General features: G+C 37.4%; 1 protein-coding gene across 2 annotated transcripts in view; it reads right to left on the reverse strand.

The window, feature by feature from the left end:
- Positions 1–1,013: 1,013 nt before the first annotated feature.
- The window catches only part of LOC139961952 (membrane-bound transcription factor site-1 protease-like), a 30,417-nt gene continuing 6,883 nt past the window's right edge, over positions 1,014–24,547 (reverse strand). For both annotated transcript variants that reach the window (XM_071961676.1, XM_071961684.1), the window contains exons 4-23: positions 22,656–22,764; positions 20,648–20,721; positions 19,825–19,948; positions 17,369–17,589; positions 16,586–16,702; positions 15,285–15,352; positions 14,541–14,643; positions 13,570–13,721; positions 12,813–12,977; positions 12,570–12,666; positions 11,557–11,649; positions 10,683–10,820; positions 9,803–9,975; positions 9,262–9,377; positions 8,627–8,783; positions 8,031–8,155; positions 7,397–7,612; positions 6,762–6,884; positions 6,085–6,211; positions 1,014–4,966 (exon numbers count right to left, since the gene is read on the reverse strand). In XM_071961676.1, the coding sequence (XP_071817777.1) occupies positions 4,672–4,966; positions 6,085–6,211; positions 6,762–6,884; positions 7,397–7,612; positions 8,031–8,155; positions 8,627–8,783; positions 9,262–9,377; positions 9,803–9,975; positions 10,683–10,820; positions 11,557–11,649; positions 12,570–12,666; positions 12,813–12,977; positions 13,570–13,721; positions 14,541–14,643; positions 15,285–15,352; positions 16,586–16,702; positions 17,369–17,589; positions 19,825–19,948; positions 20,648–20,721; positions 22,656–22,764 (2,793 nt within the window). In that variant the 3' untranslated portion in view covers positions 1,014–4,671. The remainder of the gene's footprint in view (positions 4,967–6,084; positions 6,212–6,761; positions 6,885–7,396; positions 7,613–8,030; positions 8,156–8,626; positions 8,784–9,261; positions 9,378–9,802; positions 9,976–10,682; positions 10,821–11,556; positions 11,650–12,569; positions 12,667–12,812; positions 12,978–13,569; positions 13,722–14,540; positions 14,644–15,284; positions 15,353–16,585; positions 16,703–17,368; positions 17,590–19,824; positions 19,949–20,647; positions 20,722–22,655; positions 22,765–24,547) is intronic.

The following is a 24,547-nucleotide window of genomic DNA, read 5'->3' on the forward strand; positions in this document are numbered from 1 at the left end:
TGGGAAATATGAGTACATTTTATACTGTATTGGCACATCTCTATATCTTGACCCCAACTTCACAGATGGTTGCAGAATGTCATTGCTTCCTTACTGCAGCGCTTGGAATGATATAACAACTCTCCCAAACTATACATGACAGAATTAATTCTGTCACAGTGTACTCCGTTTTTTGGATTGCCAACTCGTGTTTATTAAGTGACTCCTGCACTTTTTTTACTTTAGCTTAACAAAACGCCATGTAACATGAGTTGGCAATCCAAAAAACGGAGTTTGTTATATGTCACGAGTACATACAAGTTCACAACTGTATCCAACTAATCAAATTACTAGTGTCGATATACTACGTGAAGAAAACCGCCGCTCAATGTACAACAACACAAGCAACACTCGGTTTTATGCCTCTCTCCTAAGCTGGCCAAATCATGGTCTAGATCGCTATCAAAAAATGAAGCCAAAAAGTAAAGCTAAATATTTTGTGGCGCTCTACTCTAATAGCTACGACGCTACACAGAGTACTTGAAATTTCAAAGACCAAGGGACAATCATTTATCAGTACATCTAGGGTCATATTTTCTCTCCATTCATTTCAACATAATTTTACCCATTTTGTCCATTTTCTGCATAAAACAAGGAACAGAAATGGAACAAAATTTAAAAATTGATAGTTAACAATTTATACTTAAATATTTCACTTTTTCCTACACTATCAAAGTGCATGGAGTAAGGAAATTTTATTAGTACCCGGGTTTCCATGGATACCCATGGTTTCTATCCACAAATTTAAGCAGGACATTTGCAGGTGTCTGGACAACGGGGAACGTCTTAAAGGAAAGCATACTGGCACCCGATGAATCATCAAGCCCAGCTTGACAGGGTAGCTGAATCACCAAGCCCAGCTTGACGGGGTAACTGAATAATATTGACCTTTTGTCCTTGAAATGGTAGGATCAAAACATAAAAGCTGCTTTCTTGACAGTTAATTTAGGTAATAAATTACAATGACATTTAAGAAGGTCGACATAAATAATTCATTCACTCATGGTATAAAAATTATCACTGGTTAATAAATTAAAAGTAACCAAATAATTCCTTACTGCATCACAAATCAATTGACTACTGCAATTATCATTATTATTATAATTATTGTAATTATTATTGTATTTTGGAGAACAGCCAATGATTGTTATAGGATACTATATTCCATTAAATGAACATTAGCAAATCAGGATCCCAATCGATCAACATCACTCACGGAAAATGAATTTCACAATATCTGCAAGACTCTTTTTTTAGGCCAGCAACTCAACCCTACAGAGATGGTTCACAGAAAAACCAAAATTTTTACCACTGGGTTTCTATTGTAAATGTTACTAAAATCAGACTTCACAAGTGATCCCACACACCCTATTGAACTTGATAATCTTAACTTTTAACGTCAGTAACAGCTTCAGAAATGTGATTATGGCCAAGATTAAATCATGAATAATCATGGCAGAGAGGATACACCATGCGAAAATATCCGGTACAAGAAGATGAGGTACAAAATACAGTTTCAACAAGAATATGTACAGTAGAAATATACACACACAAAACATATGTACATTTAACAACAGCTAGAAGATCAGTATATAATGTACAAAGAGAGATGAATCAAACTGAATAAAAAAATAAAAGACAGAATCTCACAAAGAGAGAAAGACATTGCATGATACTACAAGGATGACTAGAAAATAAAAGAGAATGATGATAAAAGAAAGAAAAAACAATAATGATCATAATAAAAGGTCAACGTAGGTTTATAGCAAACTTACTGGATTCAAATCAATTAATGTGCCTGACATTTCATTTTGTTTTCCATATCTCTCCTTGCAAAAAAACTGTTACATTCTACATAACTTCCAAAAATTGGTTTGGAAAATGTACTATTCTTTATTTTTGTTGTTTATACCAGACAATTTTTATGCATTGCTTCATCGTAGGACGATACCCCACCAGTAAGAATGACTACTTGTGCTTATTGCGTGCAGACTCCACTTCCTCATGCTTACCACCATCATCCATACCCCTCCCACATCTTTGTGATTCCTCCCTCCCATCTGCCCATCTTATATCCCTCTTTGTGAGTTGTTCATTACTACAGTTAAAGAATTGCTAAACTGAGTTTATCTTGGCTGCAACATATCCATCATGGCTATGTGTGCTTCACACAAGATGTACTCACCTTTCATAGCAATAAACTAGAGTTATTCCCAAAGGCTTTGATATATTTTATTTTGCCATCACAGGTGCAATTAGCTGCAATAGGCTGACAATAACAGGTTTAGCCCAGAGTTTTATATGCAAATAAGGCTAGGTCTTATTGAAACACATTCAGTGAGAGGGTCGTAAGCCCTTAGCACTGATGCTTGTTTTCTCCCGGGTATTCACCCAATCCTGTGAACATGAATACCTCGGAAGATAAATCAATTAATGTTATTATGTATGGTGGGATCATATTATGCTTGTGATATTATGCTTGGTGGGAGACATCACCAAGAATGCCAGCTGATTCAATAAAGCTCATGATGAAGAAGGCCTCCTCACACCATAGATGCTGTTAAACTAATAATCAAGGGTGCACCTAACTACCTAACATAAACAATGTTGTACTTGAGGTGTACATGAGGTGAACATGAGGTGTATATGAGACCTCACCATAGATGCTGTTAAACTAATCATCAAGAATGCACCTAATATAACTACCGAACACAAACAATATTGTACATGAGGTGTAATTTTGTTGTCGTTACCTACAGCCAGCTTCAATTCCCCTTCCATGCTTGTATACCAACTGCCAACTGTTGAAATGTCACCACACCCAAATAACTCCTTACAAGAATCACTACCAATGTTGAAGCCACGAGACGGCCATAAAATAATAGAATCTTGCTAATGATTTTGTGAGGTAGCAGCATGACTAAAACACACTAAAAAAATGAATGATCAGTTTGAAAATAAAAATAAAAGATTTCCAATTTTAAAGGTATAAAAGTTAGGATTCAGACATGATTCGGCTATCGGATAACCCTCACATATCTTACAGACTCAATGATATCTACAAACTGCAAGTCCAGCTAAACACACTATAACTAGACATTTGCACATAGAAAAAAAAACATACAAAAACATAAGACAATATGGAAGAACTGATTCACTTTTAACTACACAGAAAACTTAATCTTGACTTGACCAATCACCATCTTCTATTTTCCTTTAAAATGTTTGTTTTTTTTGTTTACTTGAATACCAACTGGACTCCACTTTCAAGGCCTTTATGTTTATCATCAAACATACAGCCATAGTTTCTGGTCAAACAAAAGTCCCCAATATTCGAGGGTTAATCAGTTAAAGCTGGGTAGCTGCTAAACAAAGACTCTGTTACTTATCATTTATAAGAGACATTTTAAATCAAATATATTACAACCCAATGAACATCTACCGGATGAACAGGTAACGAAGATTGAAAAACTCCTTGCTTGCAAAATATCGACCAAAATAATAATTGACATTTGACAATGCCAACATTTATGATTTGAACGGCTTAAATTTAAAATGCTTTCAAAGTAAAATCCATTCTTAAGATATTTACTTAAAAACCTTTGGTCTTTGGTAGTCACATGACTAACATTGAAATACACCATCTTGTGAAAGAAGACTTCAGATAATAGCTTTGAGCATCGTTGTACCGTTAGTTTCCCTGAATGTGCACAGACCTGATCTTTCAGCACAATTGCAATAAATAACACAAATCAAGCAACAATTATTCCTTTTTTTTTTCTCGGAAAAGCAACATAATTTCCTCCTCTAAAACAGGATTTGAAAATGAGCAAGAATAATTTAATCTTACCCAAAAAAGAAGAAGATTAAAATTTCATCAGAGCTTATACTAACTATTCCGACTGCCACCATTCACCAAATCCATTAATAACGTAACGGGAATCAACAACCAAACTAAGGCTGGATGGCTTAGTTGGTAGATGAACAAAAGAGTTGTATGCTCAAGGTCAAATCCCCTTCCAGCTTAAAATTTATTTGCTCTTTTCCAAGTCTAATGTTCTGTCGATCACTTGTTCACCGACTGTTAGTCGGTTTCATAGAAAAATTTTAATATATATATACAAAGAATACAATACTTTTGGCAACTTTCTGATTAATGTGTGATTAAGACCTTCAGACTTGTCCTTGTATTAGTTGACTTTATGACATCTTTCAGCACACAAGCCCAATGTTTGGGGTTTCATCTCCTAAATCATTCATGAACCTATTATTATTATTTCATTGTGTAAACCTTCAAGCCGAGGTTGATTACAACTAGCCACGATGATAATATCTGGTAGTTGGCATACCTCACCAGAACAGGAAGCTCTCCAAATGATCCTTGGGATTCTTTCGTAGCACAGGTGAAGAGATGAAAGCCGTGCTGTTACGGCCTAACGCTGACTAAAATCACTTTGAATATGCGGCCAAAGTTCCAAGTTTCTTTCCACAAGAGACCGTGACAACTCCTTAAACAGAGTTCCAGATATCTAGTCTTAAATTATGCCTCTATATTTTAAGTATAGTCATCGTCTATCCATCTCATGGAGAAGAAACTGAAAACACGAACCAAACTTTAGAGCGGCCTAGACATCACGGAGAGGAATAGATATGTCTCCTGTACGATTCAAGTTGTTTGATCCTCTGTCTCTTCATAAATCCGGCCCGAGGTCGTTTCCTCCTCTTGTGTAAGAGGAAAGCGAAGAAAGCTACGATGACTCCCAACGAGAGTAAAAACATGAATGGAATGCTCCCTGAGTTGTCGAGACCGGTCTCGTGAAAGTGGTCAGCCTCTGGTATGATGTGCTGGTTAAATGGACCTTTCTCAAGCATGTTGGGCATTGCACCTTCCTCTATGGACAAGAGCCTCTGGTGTTTGAACAGATTCCTGTGCCAGAGAGAAGATAAGAAAAGGTTGGAGCTGTACAAGTGAATTTTAGTGGGACAGAAGCAAACGGGTAGCGAGCAAGGAATTGATATTTATAATGGAAAATGTTGATTACAACCTAAAACCTGCATAGGCTACGGTAGCGTATATGCTCAGCTTTCACAACTATATACACACTATTAAAAGTACTGATATTAGACAAGAAGAAGTAACATAAAATGACAAGTACCATGTGAACAAGGTTTGTTAATACAGAGAGAATTTTGGCCGACACATTTGTGGAACCAAGAATGTCTGTGTTGAATTACACCATAACTGTTGGCACTAAAACTAGATACACCTGATACAGGTGATGTAGACCCTGTAATTAGGTTGTAACCTAGGTAGACCCTAGATGTAGACCCTGTAATTAGGTTGTAACCTAGGTAGACCATAGATTTATACCCTGTAATTAGGTTGTTACCTAGGTAGACCCTAGATGTAGTCCCTGTACTTAGGTTGTAACCTAGGTAGACCCTAGATGAAGACCCTGTAATTAGGTTGTAACCTAGGAAGACCCTAGATGTAGACCCTGTACTTAGGTTGTAACCTAGGTAGACCCTAGATGTAGACCCTGTAATTAGGTTGTAACCTAGGTAGAACCTAGATGTAGACCCTGTAATTAGGTTGTAACCTAGGTAGACCCTAGATATAGTCCCTGTAATTAGGTTGTAATCCAGGTAGACCCTAGATATAGTCCCTGTACTTAGGTTGTAACCTAGGTAGACCCTATGTGAAGACCCTGTAATTAGGTTGTAACCTAGGTAGACCCTAGATGTAGACCCTGTAACTAGGTTGTAGCCTAGGTAGACCCTAGCTAGTCCCTGTAACATGATATCATAAGTAATGTCCTAGTAAAATATGCTTCAGGCATGGGCAAAGTTTACAGAACTGTTTGGGAAAAATGTCTTGGAGTATATTCTGTTATTGTGATGTTTGATCTGTTGTTCTGGTCTCTATCACCCTGTTTCAATTATCCTCATGTCATCGTCATTTCATTCTTTAGTTAACAACCGACAGGAATGAGGCTGATTTAAAATCATACAAACACCAGTGCTATGAAGTAGAGATGTACTTACACCGGTGCTGAGATGTTGACAGGTTCGGCGATGGCCCAAACAAGAGGAGGACAAGATGGCAAGGGACGGGGTTTAGGATCACCGAGATGAGGCTCCAGGACCTTGGAGTATCGGTAGAGGTGGTTACCTGGGGAGAAGGAAGATGACCAATCACTGAACAGGTGGGAAATCGGTCACTTCAAACTTTCTAAACAGGTGGGCAATCGGTCACTTCAAACTCTGGATACTTACACAATTAAGGTAGTCCCATCAGAGTTCAAAAGGATGCTTTAATTAAACTTCAATAATACTTTAAACAAAAATTATATTGCAAGTAGTTATTTGCCATCATGGCACGAAGTCACCTTTGTTCACTTCCTAGGTAACTTCTGTAAGAGTCATCTACTTTGCTATGGCTACAGTTAATAACACCATTGTAGAACCTTGACTTACTTACTAGGTGATTTCTGTAAGAGGTTACCTTCAGGTGATTCCCTTAAGAGTTACCTACTTACCTATGTGTAGCATTGTGGAACCTTTAACTGCTACAACATTAATATGCTACAAAGTCAACAAGTGGTCATCTAATTCCAAACATTTTTTTCCTTTGTTACCTTCCAGGTTTTCTCTAAGAATGTTTGTATATATATATTTCAGACTCTTGAATTTAGTTAACATTTGCCATAGGTTTATCTTACCTTCCATCCTGAGTGGTAATGTATCCACTTCTGGGAGTGGTAAGGTGGGTTGTTCTGTTAAAGCCGGTGGTAAGTTACCATAAGCTGAGTACTGCAGCAGGGTCTCCAACAACCAGAAACAATCTAAGAAAAACGAAATGTTATTTCTTGAAAAACATCCACTTAATGTCAATCAACAAACTACACAGTCTGTTACAACAGAAAGTGAGAGGGTTCGTGGGCTGCTTGCCCAGAAAAGATCACAGAACATTGACAGAGAGGCAGGCTTGGCAAACCTTGTTGAATTGTCAGCAAATTCACATTTGCTAGTAGTATAAGCGATTTCTTGCTATTGTTCTTAAGTATAAATCACACCTGATACATAAGGGTAATGTTCAATGAAAAAAAAAGTTAAACATCACGCTGATGTTTTCTTTATTTAATTTCTGAACACCGTTAGAATTTTCTGCCTTATCTACTTATTTCTATTGTTTTAATTTTTGCGTGATTACTTCTACTACCTCTAGCGATGACCGTGAATTTCCATGAGCCTGGTGAATGTGTTCTGATGTCGACCAGTCCTGTTACATTTCATGCACATACCTCAGGGCTCCCTTTCATATACTACAGACAGATAGATATTCTGAGTGACTCACCAACGGACATATGACTGCTGTCCAGGCAGTTTGAGTCACCAAAGAGAGCGATGCGGCCCGCGCTGGAACCCTGCTGGTGAACCCCAAGAATGGGTACGTTGGTGGCCTTGACGGTCACCCTGTTTATCACTTGGTAGCCCTGGTCGTCCAGATTTCGATGAAGAAGGAACCCGTCTGCCGGGAATTTTATGATACTCGTACCGGATGAATAGACGGCTGGGGAGGAGAGATTGAAAGATTTATTTCAAGTGAAGTGAAAAACAAATAATAAAAATAAAATTGTGGCGAAATTTTTTTAACTGAGTGACTAGGAAGCAAATTGCTCTCCATGATAAAAGTAAAACTTGTTTTGCTGTGCTATTCATCAATAATGATAAAATGTACTTCAGTTGTCACCCAGTCAAATATGTAGCATTGCAAAATCAAGACAGATGTTAAAGCATTACTTTAACTTTTAAAGAGCAAAAGAACTAGGACTGTATTAGGATGGGGTGAGTTCTTTGCTCCACCGATTGATCAGACCTACCTTGGGGAAAAAGTCCATTTCTTAATTTTTCTCTTTTTTATGCTAGTCACTTTACCCGGTTCCTCAATGGCTTTGTTTATAAATGCTGAGAATCTCTCAGTCACTTACTTTTTTGAACGCCTATTTGAATATCGCCCTCATATACCCCGTCGCCAAATGCCATGCCCCAGGGTGCGAGCAAGTCATTCAGGGCTGGTATGTTACTACCACCGGTGTCTGGCATCCACCATTGTCTAAAAGGGTAAGAGACAGAGAAGCAACTTACAAATGGGTCCATCCGATGGCAAGATGGACAACAGTTGTTATGATTGTAGTACTAACGATACTGTGATAGCCGTAGGATGGACAACATTTGTACGATTGTAGTACTAATGATACAGCAATAGCTGCTTGGAATGTAAATCGCTGTTGCTATATACATACACAGATGAAGAAAACCTATTGACAATCAGTTTAGGGTTAGGGTTTCCTACTGAATATAGCATGTGTATAAAATATAGTTAAAGGCTACATTTTGATAAACCATATTGAGAAAGGTAAAGCAAATGAGTGATAAGTTTCAATTTTTAACAAACTGCTAATAGACTTAGAATTCAAAATTGTTGATGTTGTGTTAACATGTGTTCTCTTTGAGAAACTTGTGACAAACATGGAGAAACGGGCGACAGAAGAAAGAAAAACATATCTGGAAATCTCGTTCGTACCTTGTGTTCTCGTCGAAAAATTTCACCTTCTTCATGACAGTGGTGTTGTACCAATCAGCGAAGATGATCACTGAGAGACCGTTGTCCACATCTCGCCGGAGTTTGGTTATTTCTTCCGGGAAATACTCTTCCTCTGGGTCGACTATGAGCAGAGTCCCTGGAAAATGAGCGGTAGAGATCAAAGAAGCTAGATCAAACTAAATTGGTCTTATGGAACTCACACAGTGTCCCTGGAAATGAGCAGTAGAGGTAACTGTTGCCAGATCAAACTAAACTGATCTTAAAGAACAGAGTTCTCTGGAAATGAGCAGAGAGGCTAAAGCAGCTAGATCAAACTAAATTGGTCTTATGGAACTCACAAGGGTGACAAGATCTCTTCAGATTTTCATCTTAATTGCACGATGGCATCGATTCACTCAGCTGTTGCCAAATGTATCCCCCCCCCCAAAAAAAAAAAAAAATCACCAAATTTGTATCTTTGATCTTGTATCTTTTGTGGTTTCCAGCAATTTGGTAAAGCAATCAATTCAGCCACCAGAATACCCTTTAAGTTATTCAAATGTTTTCTTTATTTGTTTGCTATCATAAATTTGTTATCAAAGCTGGATAGATCAATACCATGTTAGGATTCTTACCATACTGTTCGGCATCAAAGCATGTGAATGGAGATCCTAACACCTCAACGTAGAATCCAATCTTCCTGAGGTATTCGTAAAGGTCCTTGAAGTTGGTGTGAATGTGATCAGCATTCCTATAGAGGTTAACAACATCAGAAACAACAGTTACAGGAAATCCCGTCATCTCTACTCATCTTAACGGTAATATTTTCAGGGTTGGTTATATACTGAGTTCTTAATTAAAACTGCTTTCTTATCTTCTTTGTGAATGGTAGAATAAGTAATACCTTATCAGTATTGTTATAAATCCTTCATTAAATAGAACCTATATACATAGCATTCTACACAAACATCCCTTCCCTGTAACTTTCTTGGTTGTGTTAAAGACAAAACGGGAGTGATATCGGTTTTGTAATACACAGAGAACTATGAATCCTGACTCCAGTAGATCACCATAGAAACAGAGGTTTTAAGCTCCTTACAGAATTTTTTCCCTCTTGTTTGTCTTGTTTGTTTAATATTAATCATAATTAATATAAATTAATATTAATGCTCTTACCAGTCCAATGGGTCAGTATTCTTTTTCAGGTTATCCCTGGGGAAGTAACCTGGAGGGTAACGTAGATTGTGATACTGGTCCCATAGGATCCTCTTGGCCTTTGGTGGTGTTGGTATGATTTTCACCTTTATGGGTAACACAAGGGTACTACTCCTGGGTTCATCTTCGCCAAGCTATTGAAAGATGGGAAAAGGAAACTCATGGCATCCTTACACTACACTATATATAACATGTCATATCATGACATAGCATCCTAACACATGGCAGAACATATCATAACATGACATATATCCTAACATACAGCAGAATATATCATAACATGGCATAGCATCCTAACACACAGCAGAATATATCATTACTTTAGCATATCCTAACACACAGTACCCTAACACAGCAGAACATATCATAACAGGATATATATCCTAACATACAGCAGAACATATCATAACATGACATATATCCTAACATACAGCAGAATATATCATAACATGACATAGCATCCTAACACAGCAGAACATATCATAACAGGATATATATCCTAAAACACAGCAAACATTATTAAAGCCTAACCCTATCTGAGTTAGCATCTTGAATTGTTCAGGATATGATTGCTACGTAACATGTCAGTCAACTTAACTGTACAGTATGTTTAATGAATCTTACAAATACATAAGCCCTAATCTATGCCTGTGACAACAACTTTTGGTTTCTTTAAGGTGTCTGAGCCAAACACCATTGCTTGCAACAGTACCATAAAACCCCAATCCCCAATACTTGTTTTAACAATGTCAGTCCAAAAAGTAGACAGTACTTTCTGCAAAACAGCTTCTCTGTGTTCACCCTTGTTAATGCCCTTTACTGTGCATCAAACATGCCTTACCCCTGGTGGTGACTCAATAGTTATAGTTATCTGCCCATCAGCGACACCTTCCCAATCAGCAGCATCTTTCGAGGCCTTGATGGAGACAGCTAGGTACCCAGACCATGGCCATAACTCTTTAGAATATGAGATGGCCACCTGTGTTAGGAGGAACAACAATAACATCATTTAAAGCAAACTATAAACTAGCATCTTTCCAGGCTATGATGGAGACAGCTAGGTACCCAGACCATGGCCATAACTCTTTAGAATATGAGATGGCCACCTGTGTTAGGAGGAACAACAATAACATCATTTAAAGCAAACTATAAACTAGCATCTTTCCAGGCTATGATGGAGACAGCTAGGTACCCAGACCATGGCCATAACTCTTTAGAATATGAGATGGCCACCTGTGCTAGGAGGAACAACAATAACATCATTTAAGCAAAGAATAAACTAGCTGGGTGTTTTACAATGATTTAAAGCAGAAATTTACTGTACCTGTATTAACATCACAAAAGGAGTTTAACGTCAAGAGAAATTATATCACTCTCGACAAAAAAACATCAGCATTTGGGGTAAGCATTACACCAATTGCATTGTGGATAGAAACAGCTCTTACCTAATTTGCATATTAAAATCTGGGCTGTATTTATGGACAGCTTTAATATACAAGGAAGAAGCTTCAATCTTTTCATTTTAATTGTAAAATATGCCATGGAAGGTAGAGTAGACTTGCCCAACTAGCCTAACCACCCATAAATAGAAGACTACTACAACTACTACATGGTACCGAATTCTATCAAGCAATTTGTTCTTTTTTTTTTAAATCAGAACACTTCTATAAATGATGAGATCAAGTTGGTCTGTGATGAAGATGTAGTGATCTTACCTCCATCATGTTTCCATTGTGAGGGCTAAACGGCTGCCAGATTGGTTTGTCTACAATCCGTCCAGTAACTCCCATCCCATTTAGTACAGTGATCTGAAAAGATATATATATTTGGGCTCAAATGAAAATTTATTCCTAACATCTTTTCTTCATGAGTCAAGATGTTTTAAAACATAGAACGGAGTAGAACAGTAAATGTCTGGTGAATGTTACTTGACCTGCGTAAATATGTAGCGCAAATAACGATCTTGAAGAGAGAAAACATGCTGGTCGTTCAGATTTATGAAGCATGGCATCCCACAATTCTGAACGAGGACTAATATCCGGTATCGGCTCCCAAAATACTATGCAAAATGGTCACTTTGCTTTTAAGATTGCACAGATGTATAGCAGTTTTATACATAGGTAAGTATATTTATCTTATAGGAGACAAAATACAGAGCCTTTAAACTTGCTACACAAAGTTTGATCGCTAAATTATTTTCCTGCTGACATCAAAAAGTGTGCTAAACTTTCCCTACTGACATAAGAAAGTATAGCTAAATTATTCCGGGAGTGTTAGCTCAGCGGTTAACGTCGGTGCCTTTCAAACATAAGGTCCCGAGTTCGAGTCACTCCAAGATTAATGTATGTCATCCAATTACAGAGTTGTTGACAATTGACAATTCATAATCATGGACGTTAAATATGAATCTAAGAGACTGACTTCCGTCGGCTTGTGGCTTTGATAAGCCAATGATGGCTTCTTCCCCAGTTCCTGCTTGCAGGAGGATCTAGAATATATACATACATTACATACATTCCCTGCTGACATCAAAAGTCTCAACAGGGAACATCAAGAACACAAATCATCACAAAGAGCACAATGTTCTGCGTGTGTAATCTCTATTTTACTTTTGAACTTTTGTTAATGTTGTTATCGATTACAACGGAATGATATTTTGCAACTTACAAGCAAGATGCGACCAATCTTAAGTAGAAAATATTTACAGAAAGATGGAGACTATTCTTACATTGACTATTGTAGGCATTGCTCCGGAATAGATGGCCTGGGTGCAGTATGGCCACATGTACGGACACTCGGTCAAGTCAATATAGCTAGGACTCAGGCTGTGAGGTAAAGAATAAACAGGGAGAGAGAGAAATAACTGAATGTCTCCCATTGGTAGAAAACTACTATCATTACACACAGTTGATAACTAACACCATTAACATGAAATTCATGTAAAGACCTGTTCTTATTAAACATTCCTTACCTTGCCTGTGGTCTGTAATTCCTCAAAACCTGATAAGCCTTGACCAAATCTAACTTGCCATGACCTTGTTCAAACATATTGGCATTCGGTAATCTTCTAGCCGATGCCATGAGCGCCTGTTTCACACTGGCTGGATTCACGGCGACGTTCTTGTCCGAGACCGCGCTGGTTAAAAAGAAAATGTTAAGGAGATGAGAAACAACTTTAAACAGTATTACGCAGGCTGTCTTCTGCAAAAAAATGACTTTAGGAAGAACAGAATCCTTACCATGAGAACCAACTTTGAAACTTTTGACTTCACCTCGGGTATAAGCCAACTAGGTTAGACTAATGCCTGTGAAGCACATTTATAAACAGTCCCCCACTCACTAATTTATTTAATGGGAGTGAAGACTTGCGCACAAAGAAACATCTGATGCCGGTTATCTGACCTAGTTTTCAATGAGGTGTAACAGAAGTGTTAGACAGTACTACCATCGATCCCAGAAAATACACACACACAGCTTGCTACCGTCGGTAATTAGACACTAGTGTACAGTCAATACATGCAGCTACGGTCAATACCCAAAACACAGTGTACATAGAAGCGATGGACATCTCAGGTCCAGCTAAAGATAACAAGGTATCACGTTTCATTACTGTCTGCATTTTGTAGCGACAAGAAAAAACTTCACTTGCAAGCATCGGAAAGGTAACTTTTTCAGAGGGCGGCACGTGGTTTGGGACGAATCTTCAATGCCTTTAATCAAGGACAAACCTGAGAAGTAGGGTGACGGCCCCAGCTACCACCGGTGATGCCACGGAGGTGCCAGAGAGTACCCGACATCCTCCGTCCAGTTTGGAACCTCGGACACTGGAACAATGAGTCACAAGGTCGGGCTTCATCCTGCCATTTCCCTCCGGAAGTTCCTGAATGTATAAGATTTAAAGTAATTTCATCCGTCACTCTTATAAATAGCAACCACGACCAGTTTCCAACCGGTCTCACCCAAAGTAACATTACCTCCAATGGACCCTACTGAGCACCCACTCTCACCCAAAATGGGTGCACTTGGATGGTTATTAGTCAATCAAGTGGAATTGTTTCCAAAAGATGTAGCCAAATTGGAGAAGTCTGTTGACATATGATATCTTGTTAATTAACTAAACTATGAGTATTACTAGGAAGTACTTGATCGATGAATACATCTTCCGCTTCAGATGACACCCATTACCTCTCGACTGTTTTAAAAAATCTCCTTAAAAATTTTAACAGCAAGTCCTTCAAACTCAAAGGCCTTTCACCATATCGTAGTCACTACTACAGATGAGTGGACAGGGTAAGTCACACTATCAGATGCATTGAAAACCATTTTCATTGAAAAATTGCTCTTCTGATATTCATTGGCTTCTATTCCTGATATGAAATATTAAACAAGGAAAGTTGTAAATCAATATATAACAACTGTATGTAGAAATGTGACATTGTAAACTATGTGGGGTGTCACTTAGTATGTGGGTTTCACATACTTGGAATGGGGTATGTTATTAAAGTATGGTATGTTTTGGTATCTTGCACAAAATGCCAATCTTTTTCATTCAGCTACATTTGAGGCCTACAAAACTAGCCTATAACAGAAAGATGAAAATAATCAGAATAATGGCACTTTAAAAAATCGTCACATGGTCTTCTCTGACAATTTTCTAGTCACAAGCATTTTGATTTGAATGAATTTTTTTCCGCCTTACCCAGGTTGTCATCCCCCTCGATGAAAATTTGGCGATTCCATCTTCAAAGTTGATTCCTCCTACTCCTATGACGTCCATCTGATCAGCTGGATTGTTCAACGTCCTGAAGGAGAGGAGAGGAGAGGTTAGTTTCAAGATAAGCGGTATTTGATTTACACTTAACAAGAAGAGACTTTTTGTATGGCTTTTAGCTTTGTTGTGAGATGATGGAATATACACTTTCTCACGACTATACTGCTATGATCCAGAATACAACTATAAATTTAAGACGAAGTCCCTGTGTGGCTGGAAAAGTTACTTTGCGAATTCAACCAGCTACTTACCCAATGTGTGTTAGTTTAAAAGTTACTTTATGTACTGTTTGTATCTAGCTGCAGTGTGTTACACACTGTAGTTGCCATATTGTTGAATGCAGTTATAACCACTTATGCCGTCGGCATTTTAACCGAACCAGTATTCACCAAACCATCTAAAATCGTTACAGAATAATGAGGAAAGATCATATAAAGCACTTCCAGGAATAGCGTAACCGATTTACCTGAACTATAAACTCAGGGACCTCACAACTTATCAACATATCTCTTATTGACAGAAGCTGATCAAATCTGTGATGATATCACATAGCTGAAAGGTAAAACTATAATACAGAGCCCATAATGAGATGTTACCATTGCCGTTATTCATTAAGGGAAGATTTTAAGCTGCTATCATCACAATGTTTTTGTACAGCCTCCTCGTACTCACCCATAGAGTGGACCATCGTTACCGATAGCAGACACCATAATGACCTTATTGGCAGTCAGTTCCCAAACCTGACCAGAGATAGGAAAGACAGAATGCTGTAATTAGCTATATGCTTATAGGCTCAGAAAACATTAACCCATCATTTTGATAGGTGTTAGTCTAAACAGCTGATATATAAAATGAACAAAACATTTCCATCTTGTGGTCAGAATAATTTAGAAAGGGAGTAGACAAAAAGGGTTAGACCTAGCTTGTGGGGATGGTCAAGGTAAGGTGCCAAAAGGGAATCAGTTTAGTGGACTGTATGGATAGAGAAACGCACTTGCTTGAGGAGAGAGGTAAGGGGAGACAGGTGAGGAAACAAATATTTGTTACATCGATTCTGCTTCATTTAGTATACGCTGTCCCTGTTTGGTACCATTTCTTATTAAGTCGTGATAAACAAAGAATGAGAGCATTTTTAAAGTATTGTGCTAAGATTTTGAAGTCGGACTGTAAGCTGAGCATTACTGATAAGGTTAACAGTGCAGCTAAAAGTGAATTTATTAGAATCACCAGGAATATTCATAAGGATAGTAAACACCCTCTTAATAAAGAACTCAACTCTCTTTGTCTACAAACTAACTATAATTTACCAAATCGTGCAATAAAAAAAAATTAAAATATAGGGTTCAAATTTCCAAAAATTCATATTTATACAGAGCATCTATGTTTATTCAAAATAGAATTTTAAATGATTTGAATTAATGTATTATCCTTTTTGATATTTTCCTTATCATTCCCAGTTTAACTTTAAATTTTCAAAACTGTCAATTGTGTTACTTACCTTTTCAATGTCATTAATCACTTTCCTTTTTATTGTAATTTTTGTATCATAACTTTTTATACTCTCCTATATATAAATTGTATTTTATGCTATTTATACTGGAATAAAGGAAACTGAAACTGGGGAGCAGGGTAAAACTTTTTGATTTTCTGTGTGTTTAATCTGATGAGTATACTGTACGTACCAGAGGCAACAAACTTGAGATCATGCAAGGCTATGACCTTTGGCCTTTCTTTACTGACCAGTTTTTGTCTTTAAGTAGAGATGATGTCAGACAATCCATATTCATAAGATTGCCTGAATTTTAATAAAATTCACAGCCAGTTGATTAACAAAATTAAATATTTCAAAGAAGTTTGAAGCATAGAAATATGGCAAACCCAGGGAAACAGAGATAATTTCTGCCTGTGTTCCAGGATGTTAAACCGTTTCATTGTTAAACCCTAAGACACAACGGTGAAACACGGAGACAAACCTTGTCAACGAACGGACGATCCATGAAGTCTGGCCCACCGATACTCAGGTTAAGTACATTGATCTTCCTGTGTATGGCGTAGTTGAACGCATCTAGGAACCAGGAGGTGTAGGAAACCTGAAAGCCAAATTTAATGTTAACAGTAGTGAACAGAAGTACACCTACACAGATGACTTTGAAAGGGTTCATGTATGCAAACTAAACATCAAAATAAACATCAAAATAAAATAAAACTGTTAGCAAACTGCTTATCCGCTAAAGAACCTGTGTAAGAGAATGTGTAAAAGTAAGTCGGCCGGCCTCTGAAGAAGATCCTGCTAGGATCGAAACGTCAGGCCAACTTACTTTAACAAAAAATAAACATCAACAGAGTGGTTTCCTGAATTCTTATCTCATGCTTGAAGGGACAATGAACCTTTGCTTCAAAGTGAAAAATGAAAGTTTACTTAAACAGATTAAACTTTGACAAACAGTTTGACGGCGGTCACTGAAAATTGAAACGTTACCTAGTGAGCTGTTGCAAGGTTGCACACAACATCAAAAAATATTTAAAAAAACTTCCTGATATAAGTCAACTACCTTTCTAATACTAAATCATACACAGTTATTCATGTTGGCAAAATGGGAGAAAAAGGATCAGCGTCTATATTAACTCCCGAAAGTAAATCGTAAACCTAAAGAAATTTGATAAGTTCTACAAACAGTTTCAAGGTGAGCCATATTTCAAAGGTTGGTTCTCATGATCAATGTTAAGTGAAAGAGGGCAGTAGACTGGAATATTACCTGGTTATTGGTGAATACCCTGAATATATAAAGCTCAGCATCAGGAGCGAAGCCCTTACAATCGGTCTGGCTACTGATGACTCCGGCCACAAATGTACCGTGGCCCAAGCCATCATCCTGGGTCTTCTCATTCGTCCAGTCTGTCCTCTCCATGATGTTCTTGAAGTGAGGATGCTTTTCACTCAGTCCGGTGTCAAAGATCGCTATTTTAATGCCCGCACCTACACACCGTACCACAGAGATAGTAAGAGCAATTATCGAGCATGATAACAGAAAATAAATAAACATTAAAAAAAAAAATGAAAATAATAAAAATGAACACTTAAAGTAGTAATTCTAGGTTGGGCAATTTCTTGCATTTATTGTGAGATGTGACCTACTGAACAACACCAGGGTATTCCATTCCATTTCAAATACCTCATATGTGAGAATGTTAACGGTCAATTTTAATTTCAGGGCGGCTAAGAGAACTCGGGATAGAATCGACTTCTGTCTCGTGTAGTCTGGACTTCTCCTGATTTTTTCACAATTTTACACGATGTGCATCAATATCATATTTTATATTCTTGGTGATCAATGATGTATATCTCTTAACTGCCCTAGAAGTATAAAAAAAAATGTATATTTGTGAACAGAGAATTTGCAATTACTGTGATTATATGTTGTACACAGAAATGATGTCACAGGGTACTGTACATTCCCAGCATGCATTGCACATGGCAGGCAAAAATGAAATACAATATTGAGCAGGGGCGTATCCAGGGGGGGCGCAACAGGCGCGTGCCCCCCCTATTGGCCGTCACCAAAAAAAAAAAAGTTTAGCAAAAAAAAAAAAAAAATTGATGACGACCTTTATGTGAGATGTCGGTGATCGCTCAACCCCCCCCCCCCTCCCGTATGCTTTATTTTTTGTTTGCCAAAAAAAGGTTCTGGCAAAGTTTGGCGGCATAATAGTTTTAGAAACATAGATGGTAATTGTGTTTGTATTATCACGTAGCACAGGGCGTGTATAAGGCCTCTGGGCTGCCTGAGGGAAGCCCATAATAGCTCCGTGCATAACACGTGAGGTTACTCTATCGAGGCAAAAATTTTGACTTGTCCATTCACGAAATTTATTTCTGCTGACCTTTTATGCCTCAAATTTTTTGTGTACAATTTTTCTTGACCTCGATTTTCAAATTACTAATCATACTTTGCTAACACGATAAGACGTTATTATAGTATTTAATTTTTAGGCAACGACCGCTCGCGTCAAAACCTCTTTTCTTGCAAACAACACTGAACACAAGATTTTAAATATCTTGCAGATAAAATCATTCATTATGCCTATGTTATAAATATTTAAGTCATACATAAACAATTTTTGTCCATTTTTTCCAGATAATAGTTAAATACGTTAAATTATTTTTTGATAATTGACATTAAAAGAATACCTATAATGTCACAGATTTTTTTTTATCAGAATGTGGCTAAACCTAAACTGCAGCGGTTTATTACTCAATGCCCCCATCTTTGTAGGGAAAGAAATCAGTCAGTCACCTTCATGTTGTAAATCATTGATAAACTAAAGTAAAATTCATAAATTTCTTAAAGGCTTTGACTGTGAAACTTGGCAATCACCAGATTTCCCAGTCGGTCACAAGTTTTACAAACACTAAGTGACATGCCAGCCATACTAAATTGTGCATTTTGTGTCCATTTTTACTGGAAATGTTGCTTATTATTAAGGTCGAAAAATGGATCACATATGGCACCATTTTGCATTTCAGCCCTTCTTCGAAAGCAAAAATTGTCCACCCCTCCCCTTAGACCCATCCCCCAGGACGGCGATCATTCATGCCTGACGCCCCCCCTAGTGGAAAATCCTGGATACGCCCCTGTTGAGTTGTCTGTTATTTTCTTTTCGGTTTTTTTTTTTTTTTTTTGTAATGTCATGATAGAGGATAATGTTTTCCACACAAACTTTTTGAGATACTTATTGTTTGCAATATGGAAACATAAATTTCATTTGTATTGTTCAGATATTCGCTTTATGCCCTTAACAGCAGACAAAAAATAAATAATAATGTTTGACAAGCAAACAGATGGTTGTTTGGCAGAGACCCCATTGACTAGTCCCGCCCTTTGTTTGTGGCATGGATAAACAGCTACTCCATTCTCTGTTAATACCAGCAGGCTCAACTCTTTATCAAGGTGATACATATACCCTCTATGTTACTGTAATATGACAAATTGGATGGATTGATTTTTTAGAACATCCGTGAATTCACGATTTGCACAACACACACACATGGATTACATTTTTGTGATGTAGTCCATAAGACACTGTATGGGTGAATTGATACAAATACTAACAGCAGTCATTAGTACTATACACAATTAAGGAAGTACAAATCTTGGTACTTCCTCCTAGCCTGATCATGAAGTTACATGAAAAATAAACATAAGACACATACCTGTATATCCCATGTTCCACAAGACATCTGCCTGCAAGACATTGGTGATCTCTCTGGTTCCTCTGGGGGCAGCTCTTAGCAACCTCCTGCTTTTGTGTCTCTCTACACCCCAAAGGTCTGAGAACTAGAAAAGATATTAACAAGAATCTCTCCAGTATATATGATCACAGACCATTTATATATAATCTTTCAATTACATCATCATGTGTGTAGTTTCTTTCGCATGCAATGACAATATTTCTATTCAATATGTAATCACATGTTTATTCTCTTGATTATGTAATCATGTGCGTATTCTCCGCAATGCCTTGTCACCGGATTGTACTCTTCAGTATCTAAACATCTATGTCACTTAAATAACCTGTATACTCTCTTCAATATGTATTAACCATGCACCACTCATTCTGTTCGGTCCATAATGATGTGTGTAGTTAGACAGTAGCTCAAACATCGGACACTCAATCCCTCAAGTCGCTTCATCAGAGCATGTTAACTTGAATTTGATGAAAAACACAGAGGTCGTACATAAATTAAGTCCTAGGCACCGCAGACATTTATGGTCAGATAAATATGTGGGAGACATACACACACACAACAGCTCTGTTCTTCTTTACGATTTCTTAGACAAAAAAGACATTTATTGATTACTTGCAACCTATAGAAAGCACAGATACACAATGTTGTTTGTACTTCATGTAAATATTTAAGAAACGTTTAGAACTGTATGGAAAATGACACACTAAGAACTAGCTGTGTTAAGGAAGGGTGAAGAGTTTTCATAAAGTAAGGTGCCTTGTTATCAGACTCCAAGGAATACACTAACCAGTGATAGACTGTTCCTTGTCATTGGACGAGACGATCTCCAGGGTACATATTCCTCATCATCGTCATCGCCCCCTGTAGAATCAGAAGAAGAAGAAATGTTGTTATCTTCAACACAAAGTTTTAATTACTTCTTTTTACTAGTGTTCGACCGATTATATGATTATCGGTCTTGACGATTACCGATTAGTCCCTGCGACAATCGGGCCGATGCCAATTACCGATTATTTCATCACTTTTGTGGAACTGGCCTTATGTATGATTTAGTGTTATGCATGATTACCAACTTCTAGGCCAATACAATCAAAGATGTAAATGAACGACTTAACATTTCACAGTAAAGATTAATCATGGAGCAAATGAAGAACACTGTAATACATACATGGGACGCAGTACGTTTATAACGAGGAGTCGCAATATTGCAATCCCGCCACAACACTACTTTATAAGAAATGCAAATAGTGGCTCTGATGATGAATGTAGCATGAAGTAACGAACATTATTTGTTTTCAAAATGTCACAGATTGTCAAATATTACATGAAATTCAAAATGACACTAACATAATGACAACATAACATAAGGACAACAATGTTGGAAGGGGAAGGATTAGCCATCTGGAAGATGATATTAAGTGCAATTAATACTGTAAAACACAACAGAACACAGCATCATAAAACCATTTAATACTGTCAAGACTACAGAATACAGCATCATAAAACCATTGAATACTGTAACACTACGAAACAGGGCATCACAAAAAGCACAGCTCTGTCAATTGTTTGTTACACCTGCATTAATTCCATATTCTTATTGTGTACGACATACAATGGCGTCGCAAAGTACGTCAAAGGTTATTGAATTCATGACAAAACTGAAGATTGTGGGACACACTGCACGACAGATGCGAGGTAGCTGGGTCATATTTGTCAACTATAGGATTGTTAATTAACTAAACGGTTCAGTAACTTTAAAGGACTTGATAACACTTATTCTGTGTTGCATACGTAACAAGTGGACAAAAAATATAAAGACCAATATTAAAATAGAGTATCGGTTAGGTCTACAGTTAAACAATGATACCAGACAGGCTAGAAGGAAAAGAAATTCCCATCAGTTTCAGAGATTGAAGAAGAAACATAAAATGTGCTGTAACTAACTGCATTAAAATACCTGCAGAGAAAGCACCACCTTATAGCCCATACCAATCTGTACAAAGGTCATAACATATATAATTTCACAAATTCCTCAGCAGGTTTTTCTCACACGTTTGGCTTATTTTGAACTTGTCTGTACCAGCAGGTAAACACAGCAAGAAATGTAACATTAGAATGTTCATCTTGATCATAATAAAAGCCTTCATCTTTGAAATCATGACATTAAAGTCACAGTCAGAAACCACAACTTGGAACTGTGGGGGGTTTGTGGGGGGGAGGCCAAAAATAGTTCTGAGCATAGTAAATATCAAATATTTAATGTATTATGTTGTTCAACATTTTTGGATTGCATGAGGTGTTGCCAAAGGGTCACTAAATCGTCATCATCTTTCTCGTTACTACCTCCCCTAAAGTAATAGATTTTTTTATTCATTCCTTCTAGAACAGGCACATACTGTACATGCACATTACACTCCATGCATGGTACACAAAATACTTTACAAGCCTTAAAGTGACCAAGATAGGTCCCATTTACAAAAAATATGTCACAGAAGTTCCCAAAACTTGTGGCACCTAAGCTTTCAATGGCCCTGACTCATACCTCATAATGCTATCAAATCGTTGAATTCATTCTAATTCACATGTTTTCTACAAATGAGCCAAACATCGGCCAATATCTGAGATATGACCAGCCAGAAATTTCTAGAAATTATACACACAGCTTGGTATCTCTATTTTCTCACCAGAAGTTAAGAGAACTTTTCCTCTCAAGAACTATCACAACTACTGCCCATCAGTTATTTTCAGAAAAATCAGAGCAGATCTATTCAGACTAATAATATTCTTCTCTTTACCTGGTAGTAGTGACTTCAGAGCTCTGGTGACCTCCTTCTCTTCACTCACAGTTTTGACTGCTGTGTGGTTCTTCAGAGCTTCAATACCCTCTGTAGTGTGATCATTGATCTGAAAAAAACAGTAAGATGTCAAAGCAGATCATTCAAAATATCACTAGCTGAGAGAAGTGTTCGATATAGGTGACAATTTCATTTGCCAATCTTTTATATTACTGATTCTTTTTTTCTTGCAATGCCGTTCCGTCACTCTTTCGTCTGACCGAGGCTTGATTGAACCGGGAACAAAGTCCAAAATTAAAGATATGTTTATGTTACACTCAAACGTGCATGCTTTTTATTCTTCATACTCATCTATTTTGTACTTTATTCTGCAGTTTACTACATATTATGTGTCATATATTTTTTTACTGTTACATAGCGTTTTAGAGCTCTTTTGTGGATTTTACGCTTTATAAAATAAATTATTAAATTATTATTATTATCAGTGACGTTCCTTCCATTTGGTCAATTACATGTGTCTTCCATTCTACAAATTCGATCCAAAGACATATGTTCAAAATACATCAAAAGTCAAATACATCCTCTCTTTAACTGCTGTTTGCTGTTTGCTGATCTGATCATGAAGTTTCCAAATAAATATTTGTTCATCTCTTGTTTTTTTTCATGACAAGATTACACTACGCACTTGATCTTTTACGAAGCACTGTTTGGCGTATTATAGTATAATATTGACTCAGATCGTGTCTCGAAAAGTTGGGGGTTCGTGGACAACTCTGACATCCACAGGGGGTTTGTGGGGGGGGGGATAAAGTTGGGGAAAGCCTGGTCTAGAACTTACTTCCAAGTAGAGTTCTGCTTATTACACTGCTTACAAATTTTATTGAAAACGTAGATGGTATAACTGAATGACTCATCATTCAACTCAGACAATTTCACCCCCCCCCCCCCGTCCCCTCGTCACACACCCTTATGATATAACAGTTTTCAGTATAAATTTGCATGAATTTCCATGGGAAAGACCACATTTCCCTATGTACTGTTGCACAAACAAGAAATTTATTTGAATATGCACACTTGCAGGTTCATTGGATGCTGAACCAACCTTGAATATTACATGATACAATCCCTATAGAAATGCCTGTAGACTTCCTCTTAGTGTTAGGATAATGAGGCCTGACGTACACACAGTGTCACACGCACACACAATAAACATGAGAAAATCGCCTCAGGAGTACCAACATTGGTAAAACTGTCTTATGCATGCCTAACCATGGGAGCCGACAATATACTGTACATTGTAGAAATATTGTACATTCACGCCACAGTAGTAGGTAATTACCATCTACAGTGTCAAGTCTAAAGGTTGCTCTCTGCACTTTAAGGAAGTTTAATTTACAAGTGAAAAACTGCCATTTTCACACATTTTTAAGGTTATGGTACTATTATAGTTTGAGATTTTTTTAAACAAAATTTCCATTTCAAGGGTGCTATTGGTTAGAAATGGATAAAATCAACTGGCATGTAGGTCAACCCATTCCAATAGCCACAATATTGTCTCGATGTAAAATTTCGAAAAGCAGTAGTATTTACTGTACCTATGAAATGCAATAGAAATGTAATATTTATAGACGGTGGGATATTGATCATAAATGACAGGATGGCCTAGCCATAACAACAAAGCAAATGCCATCTTTATGATTTGTAACAGATTTATTACCAGCTAAATGTACCAATTTCGTTTTTTTTTGGGGGGGGGGCAAGAAGGGGAGGTATGCAGGATGGAATAATTCATTGCAGTTACTTTCTGATGGAACGACGGCACCATGCTAGATATCGTGTGAGATACAGAATGTACCGTATGGATTCTGGGGAAAGTGTAACTTGCATTGTGT

This window comes from Apostichopus japonicus, chromosome 3, assembly GCF_037975245.1.
Source record: "Apostichopus japonicus isolate 1M-3 chromosome 3, ASM3797524v1, whole genome shotgun sequence".
Lineage (NCBI taxonomy): Eukaryota > Metazoa > Echinodermata > Holothuroidea > Aspidochirotida > Stichopodidae > Apostichopus > Apostichopus japonicus.